This window comes from Dermacentor albipictus, chromosome 6, assembly GCF_038994185.2.
Source record: "Dermacentor albipictus isolate Rhodes 1998 colony chromosome 6, USDA_Dalb.pri_finalv2, whole genome shotgun sequence".
Lineage (NCBI taxonomy): Eukaryota > Metazoa > Arthropoda > Arachnida > Ixodida > Ixodidae > Dermacentor > Dermacentor albipictus.
This window is the reverse complement of record NC_091826.1, coordinates 72278897-72290357: the sequence shown is the minus strand read 5'-3', so window position 1 is coordinate 72290357 and position 11461 is coordinate 72278897. Positions and strand designations below refer to the sequence as shown.

Genomic DNA, 11461 nt, shown 5'->3' with positions numbered 1-11461 from the left:
CTTAGTAATTGAAGAAAGATGGTTCTCGTTTGGCGACTGAATTTTTTTTCATTTATTAGGCCTCACCAGGAGTATTTTCCGCAGAAATGAACTGCAATATTCAGTGTACATGTGTTTTGATTTTTCAGTTAATTCGGCTTCCTCTACGATCTGCTGGCTTCCTGGTTAACAGATAGAAAATTGACTTCTTCAGAAAGGCGTTGTGGATTCGATCCCAAGACTAGGAATAATTTTTCGTTATCGAAAGCTTCACAACAAGGTGACCAGAATCGACTGTACTGTGTGTGTCGGATACACTTCCCCCATATTCATCTGAGTGGATACAAATAAACCGACAGGATATAACCATAAGAAGGAATTTCGAAGTACACCCGCTTTTGTATTGCGGGTAAAGAGTCCTCTACTTCTGAACAGTTGGTGACTGCTCAGTGCGAATTCCTGGGCAGTCAATTATCATTGAGCAGTCCGGATAATGTGCCTTAAAACAACCTGGCATGGTAGCCAGGATAACTCTAAGTGGAGGTAGAAAAATCTATTGCTCTGTAGCAAATTTCAAGGTTTTGAGGACACTTTTAAAATGCCGTGAGACTGAAGTTTTACTAATGCTCAACAAGGTAGCTAGAGCTTTGTAGCTGATGCCAAATTTCAGTTTCTTCAGGAACAGCAACAGTCGGTCTTCTTTAGACACGTTTCGTTTGCGCTCAGTCGAGATCGGAAACACTCAAGAGCAGGGCGAACGCCAGCTCACTTAGATTACATGAGTACTCATGAGCACTAGTATACTCCTTGAAACACTTTCGTCGCTCACAAAAGCTTGTCCAATGTTCTGGACCACGATGCTTGCTAAGGAAGTTGGGAGTGTGTTGCACTTCACAGTCGCGTGTCTTGTGGTGAGTTATCTGCGTTGACAGGTGGTTGCCTTCGGTGCAGCAAATGAACACTGAAAAGCTTGTAATTGCGCTGCTCGTTTCCGTTGTTTAAGTTTCCCAAGAAGAATTTCATGATGTATTGAGTAACTGCAGCTGTCACAATTTTAGTAATTGGCAGCAAGGGAAGTACAGATTTTGACATGTACTCGAGAGATTAGTTATGTGTCAAATCTTGCAAGGATAACTAGGGTAAAGAGTTGCAACAGTTGATGTACCAGTATCTATATCACTGTATTGCATTCATAAAGCAATGGCTTTCATACGCAGCAGTTGCATTTTATTGTAATGATACAATTTGTTTTCAGCTTCTACAATGACTACCAATCGCTTCTATTTGTGCAAAAGCACAACCCAGAAGACTGAGTACTTCAGAAGATACCCTCATTATTTTGAAATGTGCTTCACAATTGGAGCAGTCAGCAAGGTACTAAAATCACTATCGGTGCAATCGACTCCATATTTTTAGATATGACAGAAATTAGAACCTTAAACAAAGACTCTGAAACAATTATGTAGATCCAAATGCAAATGCTGGAGTAAATATCAAGGAAAATTTGAATGGATTGGTACAAAAGCTGTGCAACTAATGGCATTGCGTGCGATTGTTTACTTTCATCCTATGCAATGTATAATAAAGATATGTTTATGCACCACAAACATCACAATTTTTTAAATCTCTTGCGCCATGTTGCAACTTAATTGTATATGCGTTTAAGGCATGTGTTTGGGGGAGGGGGCGGGGGACTCGTTGCATATCGCTTCCTTATTGTCTTGATTAATAATGATGTGAGTTCGAAGTCACTGACTCTTTTGCGAATGCTTTCAATGTCATAACGAGAGGTAATGTGACTTATCGGACGCACTCGATGCGTTGCTCCATTGACCTCCAGTCTACAGCTTTATCCAAGTTCGCACAATAATCACCGACAGAAAGTGTCCCGAATCTGGCAGCTCGTTAGACGTAACGCGTCGGAGCGTATTTTTCGGAAATGCTCGAGTGCGGGGTACAAGTTATGGTGCGCGGGCTATGTCTCTTTAGCTGCCAAGGCTAACAACGCGCGCAACGGTATCAGTCGGGGTACAGCTTTCAGGTGACAGAGGGGCACGTCGCGCCTGAGCTCGAGTTCGTTACGTGCTCGCTTGATCGGCTGATTTGATACTTCGTCAGCCGCCATGTTTGCGCCGCCGACCTCGAAAGCGCAGAATAACGCAAGCAAAGAATGCGAGTGAAAAAAAAAAAGGCTTTCTTTTCTCGCAAACACTTAGACTCGCCGCTTTTTCTTCGTGCTTTCGTTTTTTTATCCACTTACCGTTTTCATGCTAGGATTCTTGGTAAATGAAAGAGTAAGGCTGAGACACTTGCTCTGGTTAGATCACGCTAAGTACGGAGCCATTAAGGTCATAAGCACTGTGCTACAACGACATTGCAAATCTTCGTGTAAAAAGAATACCGTGACACTGCTTTTCTTTGTTGTTGTTGTTGTCGTCGTTGTCGTCGTCGTTGTCGTCGTTGTTGTCGTCGTTGTCGTCGTCGTCGTCGTCGTCGTCGTCGTTGTTGTTGTTGTTGTTGTTGTTGTTGTTGTTTCTATCTTCACTTTCTCAATATTGGATGCCGCGTTGGCTTTTAGGCGTAGGTCAAAATCAGAGTTCTCTTTTTCTCAGTACTTTAACCACAATCGAAGATTCAGGTATTCTATCGTAGTGCTCGTGGGCCTATAGGAGCCCAATCAGGCGTATGGTAGAGAGATACGAGCTTTAGTAATATGCTAGGGGGGGTTTTAGGCGTACCCGCCGTGGTTGCTTAGTGGCTATGGTGTTGCACTCTAAAGCACGAGGTCGCGGAATCGAATCCCGTCTATGGCGGCCGCATTTCGATGGGGTCAAAATACCAAAACACTCGTGTATTTAGATTTAGGTGCCGTTAAAGAACCCCAGGTTGTCGGAGTCCCCCACTACGGCATGCCTCATAATCAGATCGTGGTTTCAGCACGTAAAATTCAATTATTTAAATTTTTAATTAGGTTTCAGGCGTACGATATTTCGCCTTTAGCTCCAGCGCCATGAAAATCGTGGTGACTCATGCATTGTCAGAATTGTAAACAATTTGTTTAACTTCACTTCTCTGGAGGCAGTCGATTGCAGCAAGTAGAGCACGGATTTAATCTTCGGTTCTGCTTGATCTTGTTTTCAGAATATTTAACATCAAATGAGGAGATCGTCGCAGTAGCCATCATTAGTTATTGCTTCAAAAAAAACCATGCCTGGAGTGTCTCAATCGTAGATAACGTCATAATTATTACGTAATCAATGTTGTCATCAATATCACCGTTAACGTCCGCCTATTCCATGTCCACCGCAGGGCGATATTCATAGGCAGTGATAACAAGTTACATATGTTTTGAGTCGGGCGATTGCATCTTATGCCTATGAATTTGCTAACCACGTCATAAGCACTGGTCGTTTGCCGGTAATACCATAGTGACTCCGTGGCTGAGAGGGACTGACAGGCATCAGTGGCAGGGAGCAGTAGTAGTCCCTGAATCAGCTGCATGCATTTCGCTTAATTAATAACTAACTGGGCATTCGTTGTTGTTTGTGTTTCCTTTGTCTTTTTTTGTTTTTTGAATAACGAAGCAAGCGAAGATGGCAAATTCTTATTGAATGATGTGGACCATAAAGTGCGACCTTGTTGCGAAATCTGACAACAAATCCACGATGAGTGGAATGTTTTCTTTTGAAACTGGTAGAATAAAAGCGCATGTCACGGCACGTACTATGTATTCATAATCTGATCATCTCATCCACGCATTATACATTCATCTTTTCTTTTATTTCCTCACGGAGGTGTCCTCAAGTTTTATAGGCCTAACGACAAATATTTGATTGATTGATTGATTGATTGATTGATTGATTGATTGATTGATTGATTGATTGATTGATTGATTGATTGATTGATTGATTGATTGATCTTTGCCTGATCGGCAGCGTCCGTCGAATGTATCAAGAATCTTCAATACAGTGATAGGAACAAGCTTAAGGCACTCTTCTCTCCACAAAAATCTTTGCCATTACAATAAAGTTTTTATCTCTCCATAAAGACTCCCAATCTGGAGAAGTCGGCGTTAACAAACGTCCTTTCAAAGTGTTACACCGCCTGCCAGTGGGTCGCCGCTAATTTTCTAAACAATGCGGCTTGTGGCAGGTGGCAGCCCCACAGCTTCCCTGTGCACTAGACAAGGACTTCAACGGCTGCACATACCCATATGTGTTATTGACCTCAGGCTGAAAATCGGAGCTACCGCAGTGAGAATACTTCTCCAATATATGCGTAGCTTTTCCTACGAGGAAGACCTGTACTTGCCATATCTGACACACAGAGTTACTGCAGACGCTCGTGTGTCGCTTGGAGATGGTTCTCCAATTGAAACGCCTGTAGGTCGATTCGACGTGAGTTCCAGTAGCTGGAGAGGAAGTGAAGCAATGCACAATGGCCCAGCGCACCACGCTTGCTTGCGATGAACATAAATTTATTGCGATCACGGCGGGACTGACTAGATTCCAGCGACCACGTTGACGCCGGCTTCTAGAGGACGCAGCTTCAGGCCCAGAATTCCGTGGATCACGTTGGCCAGGCCCAAGATGATGCCCTTGCACAGGTTGATGAGTCCGCCGGCGAGTCCCCGGCAGACGAAGACGAGCTTCGCGACCACGGTTCCGCAGAAGTGGTAGATTTTGTCCAGGATGGATCGTGCTTGCCGTCGGTCGCGGATCTTGCCCGATGCGACGCCTCCGATGAACGCCCGGAACTTCTGCTCGGCCTCTTGGTTCCTGTGCCGGAAGAGATTTGCGTTTCCGTGTCTCCGAATGACAAACCGAAAGAACTGCGTGGCCTTCGTCTCAACATCGGTAAACTGCCTTGCCGATGAATGTCTGTACAAAAAAAAACGCTATGCTCGATCTCTCTGTTCCTGTCCCCTCCTTTCTGAGAAGCATAGGCGAGCTGAAATTGATTAAGCTTCCAATCACAACTAGTGGGTAGCATAGGTATAAGTATAGAAGTGCTGGCAGTACAGAGAGTAGAAAGACTTAATGGCACAAGCGATAGAAATCAATATAATTTGCCGCTTCTGTCAGTGTTCGTATTAAGAGCAGCGGTGGTAACTGGTATTAGCAGCTGCTGTCAACAGTCTTAGCACGTAATAAGCAGTTAATATTATGGGGAATTAGTATACATTGTACTAGCTGTTATATACGAACAAGAAACACCACTAGTATGACTGGCTGAAATCACAGAAGTGACAGACACAATTTATTTATTTATTTATTTATTTATTTATTTATTTACTTATTTTGGGCGGAATAGAGCATCCTGCCCGCATGTAGGATGGCGTCAGTCTGAAATCAGGTGCCAAATTCACAAAGCTTTTCTTCGGTAAGTGCTCTTTCCATTGGGCAGCCGTTTTCGATAATCATATCTCCAGCTTCAGGATTGGGTGGAATTTGGTCTTACGAACAACTCTAGCGTGAGTGATTTTTTTTTTTTTTTGGGGGGGGGGGGAATACGAGCTCAGTGAAGTGGAATGATCGAGCTGTTACAGAAGTATTTACTAGCGAGGTTGTAAGAATGTTGTCACTTGCAATAGCGTAATGAAGGACGCAGTAGTAAGTCATTTCCTTCATAACTGAGTAAGCGCGTCTGTATAGAACGATATAAGAGTGAAATGTGGATTACAAATTCGAGAAAACACCAGAATCTGTACTCACAAAAACGTCCTTACACTAAAGGTCTTTTTACGAACAGATGCCAGCTTATCGCGATGTTTGACATAATGCCTGTGTTCCTATGCTCGCCGTGGACGGTAATGCAGACGCATAAGCGGACAGCGGTCATCTTAAATCTCCTTCTGATTCATAAAGACGACAGCTTCGTGAAGCTAGCATCGAAGTCAAAAACGATGCAGACTACGTTGCTGTCCAAACAAGATGGCGGCCGAGACGGAAGCTTACAAACTCGACGGGGAGGTTGTCTGCGTACAAGAAAACGTAGCCACGCTTTCTTGTGCGCTTAACGTAGGTAACGTCATGTTTTTCACAAAATAATTAAAATAATATAAACGATGCACGCTTTCCTTAAATTTTTCTGGTCGTCGCGAGATGACGTCACGTCGCAGAGGGTTTTATTTTTTCTTCATCGCCTTCTAAAGGGTCCCAGACGCGGTTCATTACTACGGCTCGAAGCAGTCCCCTTGGCTGTGTACGCAGACTGTCTCCGATGCTGGCCAGAATTGGGACACGCACAACGTTAGCACTGGTGGCCTGCTAATTGCGGGGAAAACTCACGTATGAAAAGGTCTCTGAATTCGGCCCCGGAGACTGCACATAAATCCACGGGACCTAGCCCATGTGGGTTTCTGTGGCCAACAGGTCAAGGCCTCACGCGGACCTCACTGCCTTTACTTCTCTCTGTCTCTCTTTTAAAGCGAACCTTTCTTTGTCGCCTCTCCCCACGCTTTGCGAGAGCTGCATGCAGCTTTCTTGCCCATAATGCAGCAACTTCGACCTCTGAGCGTCTGCACGAATAGACAGGTAGAACAAGAGGCAAGTGGAGGAGGGGGCAAAAAAACCGGAGTAGGTAGAAAGGACTAAGCGGCACAACATTTGCATTAAGCATGCATTAACATGCATTAAGCGAGGGGCGACGAGCTCCATAATATTGAAGAAGTTGGCGACAAAGGAGTTAAAGTCGTACACAAAGAAATGAAAAATGAGTGGGCTATGTAAATAGACCAGTGTGATTAAAGAAGTTAAGTGAACGAAATCTCACAAGAGCGTTCACTGAACGAGAAGGGTTGAGCTACATTGAAACTGAAGAAAAATAAGTCACAGCATTCAGTAAACATCAACGATGGCTTCACTTGTAACCGATTGCAACATATGCGTGAGATTCACCGATATTTTTTTCCCGTAGTTTCAAATCCTGAAGGAGGGTAATGATTGCGCGCCAGCCTTAGGCTTCCCATCGATACTCACTTTCGGTGTAGTTCGTTGAGGCGCACGTCGAGCTCTCGCAGTCGCCGCCGGATCTGGAAGCGCCGGATGACTCCAATGCCCTTGGCGCCGGACAGCTCTCGGAGGATGGCGATGCGGATGGCCGTCAGGTTTCGCTCCATCTCGCGTCCTTCGTGAATCTTTGCCTCGATGACGCGGATCATCGGAGCCTCTCCGCGCAGTATCTGTCGCTCAGATCGCCGATTGGTCGCACAGATTACCGGAACATACTTGAAATGTGTTATTCCACGAGCTCAAGCAAGAAATTCAGCCAGGCGACTAGATAAGCGGTCTAATTACTCAGTAATTCTTGGGTAAAACAGATAAAGTATGAGATAGAGGCCTGCTACGGTTAGTGGTGAACTTGGGCCCACTTGAATTAACCTTAGTGTGGGTTTCTTGGCGCGCCATGTTAGCCTATCAGTGCATAAATACACAGGGACGGTTGAAAAGACGCAGACAAAACGCTTTGTCAGCGTCTTTTCTGCTGTCCTTTTGTTTTTTGCGTGTTAGTTGACTAACGTTGGCTCATCATCAAGCATTCGCCTGATATTCGTGCTGATTTTGGCCAATAGCGTTAGATATTACTTTACGCCTTGTAACAAGGTATTGCTGGGAGAGTGAATGATTGTTTGAATAATTGATTGATTGCTTCATTGAATAATTGATTTGTGAACTCATTCGTAGTAGGGGTGGAAGCATATGCTTCATGTTTTTGTAGCCGACAGCGACAGCAAACCATTCCATGCGCCAAATTGATCGCCTACAACACGCGCATTTTGGAAGTACTTCGCGATTCGTTAACCAAGTAAGTAAACCAAAGCGACGATGTAAGAAGTAAGTGTAAGAGTCGTACGTAAGCATTTGTGACGTCAAGTGATTCAACGATTGCAACGGAAGACGAAAACCAAAAAGAGAGACGACTTACAACGCACGACGCATCCCACGTACCGAAGGAAGTGACATACATATATTTGAAGAGGCTTGGAGTCCGAATGGTGACAGGATAAAGTAGTGCAAGATAATTTGCTGATATATCGTTAACAACGGTGATTAGCCTGCAAAGCTCGCAACTTAGATGACTCAAAGAGAGCACCATGATTGGCATATTGCAGTACAAGTCATGAAAGCCGAAGCTATAATTTTGAAGCTTCACATGTGTTCCGTATCTTAAGAACGAGGGTATGGAAAGTAATGAAACGTGAGGATATACCTTAATTCCTACGTTGGTGCCGATGGGGCTGATGCCTGGCTGTTGCCAGAATACCTTTCGAAAGGCATCTGATTGCATGATGGTTTGACCTCCTCTGATCCCGGTGGGAATAACTGCAGGCCGTTGCGGTAGCCCACCCGTTTGTATTATAGTAGAACCCGTGCCGTATACAGATGGTTTAATGCCCGAGCCAGGCAGTAACGGGAATTCCCGTGGTGCGCTACCTATACTTATAATAGATGATTCCGAGTTGCCGAAGGTTGTCTTGATACCCAGGCTTCTTTGGTTCAGTTGTCCATCTGATGATTTGTCGTTCGCGCTGGCAGAGGAGCTGATGGGGAGCTGCATGCTGTTGGCTGAAAGTCAGAGAATATGTTCGCTACATCTTACGTCCGAAAGCCTATTTTCAGCTTGCGGTTTAGCTCTTTCTTTGACACCCTGTACAAACAACATGGTTTTTAATAGTTTAAGAATAACGATTACAGAATTCATACCTTGAAATCTGAGTCCTTACGACAAATACCGCGTTACGTTCGTCCAAGATTTCGCGCTTGCAACGGCCAAGGTACAAAGACAGCGTTACATCCGGATTGTATTCAACGTGTTACCAGGATCTGTATTTAAAATCAAGACAAATTGTGAACTACGCAAGGGGCTGTTTGTTTCGGGAAAGCGCTGAGGTACTAGGCACATCTATTCTTTAGTCCCTTGTTTGTTCAAATTCAATAGATGGTCCTCGGGCCCTACAACATAAAACTATACCAATATGATTCTATTCTAATCTCCCGACGCCAAATTTGTGTAACCGCCGACGCAAGCATCAGGTGGTGACCCGCAGGGTTGTCCTAACAGACCAATCAAACACACTCCTTTGTTTAAAAGCGGTCATTTTTGTTTACATTAAAAGCGAATAACATTGCCTACAGTGAGCGGCTGGTCTCATCTAATTGGCTCACAAGAGGCTAGGAGCATACTCAAGTGGAGAGGGACTCGATGGTGCCAAGCCAGTGCAGTAAAAATCGATAACCGGATGAAGAGGGTGGTGCCGGCGTCTGTGGCTGGTCCACTTTCCCTTACTTAGCTTGCGGTGGCTGGTTGCAAATTGCGACGGCATGCAACGGAAGCTTAAGAATAATGCTAAAACTGATCCTCGGTAAACTAGAGTTTGCAGAACGAGGTCGCAAACGTACCGAAAGTGCTCGAAAACGTTACACGGCCACGCAAAAAGTTTTATTCTACGCAAATAAACCCATGCTCTCCGGCACATGCGAGTAGACAGTGCCTGAGCGATCGGCAGCAGCCATCTTTTATTCCTTTCGGAAAGGGGCAGCCTGTGACTATCCAGAGAAAAATTCAGTTTTGTTCGGCGTATTAATGCATCTTGAACGCGTACATGTCACTTTGACGCGGTGAGTTTTCGCGGTTTGACAGGCGGGAGAAGTGGGTGCAGCCTTAAATCTTTTGACAAATAGCCGAGGGCTAATTGTGAAAAAGCCGTCGAATCAGAAATAACTATATTTCTTTTGTTCGGTCCAATGATGCATAGTCAGTCTGTACGCGTTATACCACACGAGGAGTCATCGCGGTTTTTGTGACGTCGCTTGAGAAAGAGGCGAAGTAGGGGCGGTTCAAAAAAGTTTTTGACCAATCGCAGGGCTCCGATTCCAGAATTATAATAGAAAAGTCTGGAATAGCTTTACGTTATGGGCACCCCTTGTCAGTTTTCATGAGCAAAAGAAAGGAGCAAGTGAGAAAGGAACGAAGTGTCTTGACCACAAGTACATTACATCGAGGAACGCATGAATAAATCCAAATTAATAAATTATTATTGTTATTCTTGCAAACGCAACGGACGCATTATTATTCTATAATGACAACATGGGGACTACCGTTTTAATACAGCAGCAAATTGTCCCTGCGAACTAGGTGTTGAAACGACGCACTGAGCGGTTCAGGCGTTAATAGTTCTGCTGTTCGAAAGCAGTCAGCCTTCTTTGCATCGATAAACTCTTACCAGATACGTGGGATTGCAAAATGGCAACTGCACCACAGAAAGTCAGAGTAGACAGCCATATTGGAAGTCCTGGCACCGGCATGCTTCTGGCTCAAGAGTGTGAATTTTACTAGCGCGGTTGGGAATGCGGGATTCTTTCGCTTTCTTTCCTATTCTTTCTCGTCTCTCCGCTTCATAACCTTCTTTCCACCCACACTTTACATCCCGCTTCTTGTATTTCTTACAAAAGAAAAAAGGAAAGAAAATGAGCGACGTGGTTGCGGCAGAGCGAACTGGGACGTACCTGAGCCGCCTTCGAATGACCCATTGTCAATAGTTCGGTGCAATCGGGCGATGAGCTGAAGTCCAAGGTTCAGACAGTTAGAACATCGAAAGCATTCAACTGCTGCACTGCTCCGCCTCCGAACATCACTGTTCGCTGTGTTGTCCGTACACACTTCTCGTTACAGTAGCGTTCGACTTAGGCCGGCGGGGTCAAACTTTCGAACAAAACACTAGGCGGGACAAATCGGCCTTCCAGAGTTGTTGAAGTAAAGCGGGTAACAAACGGAAGTTCTGTGTCGTATCTCCTGTGTTTATCATCGGATAGGACAAAACCTTAGATGGATTTACGGTTATCAGAATGGTACAACTTCGTTATATCTCTAATGAGCACGAGCGCTAGTTTCCCGCATAAGCTTTAATTGCTACCTTACCACTGCGTCGAACTCTGTTTGACAGCGTGGGTCTCGCGGGGCAATACATGCTCCCTGGCCAACTAGCAGCTCTCAGACGACCGTCGCAAATCAGGTCCTGTCACGAAATAAAAAAAAGAAGGAGCGAGTGAGAAAGGAACCAAGTGCCTTGACCACAGGTGCAGCACTTCTAGGAACGCGTGGAATGGCTCGTCATCGTTTCCTTTCAAGGAACATGGCCGCGGCCTATAGCACCCTTGGGCCCGTTTACGTCCGCGGCTGCGTTACAATCAGGAGCAGCACAGGTACTGCGTAAGCTGGGTACGTAGGTGGCTTGGCCTGTTTTTCTTTACAAGTTTTAGCTGAAGCCTAAGCCGCAGTTGAAGCTTCAAACAGAGTCGATGTCGATGCTTGAGCGAATGCCAACTTAGCCCACTTGATCAATATGTTTGCTTGCGTTTTTTTCAGTAATGTAGTTGCTTGGTTTATGTGATCTGGGTGTATGTAATCGGGTTTATGTAATCGGGATTTGAACGCACACTCAGCGATGGTTCCTTTGGACCAAAAAAAAAACAATAAATCT

General features: G+C 44.9%; 1 protein-coding gene across 1 annotated transcript; it reads right to left on the bottom strand.

The window, feature by feature from the left end:
* Positions 1-4435: 4435 nt before the first annotated feature.
* LOC139046905 (uncharacterized) lies at positions 4436-10356 on the bottom strand. The gene is made up of 4 exons (XM_070520833.1): positions 10205-10356; positions 8191-8546; positions 6960-7162; positions 4436-4757 (listed from the first exon to the last, which is right to left on the bottom strand). The coding sequence occupies exons 1-4, from the start codon at positions 10284-10286 to the stop codon at positions 4481-4483; spliced, it is 918 nt and encodes a 305-aa protein (XP_070376934.1). The 5' UTR covers positions 10287-10356; the 3' UTR covers positions 4436-4480.
* Between the last annotated feature and the right edge of the window lie 1105 nt (positions 10357-11461).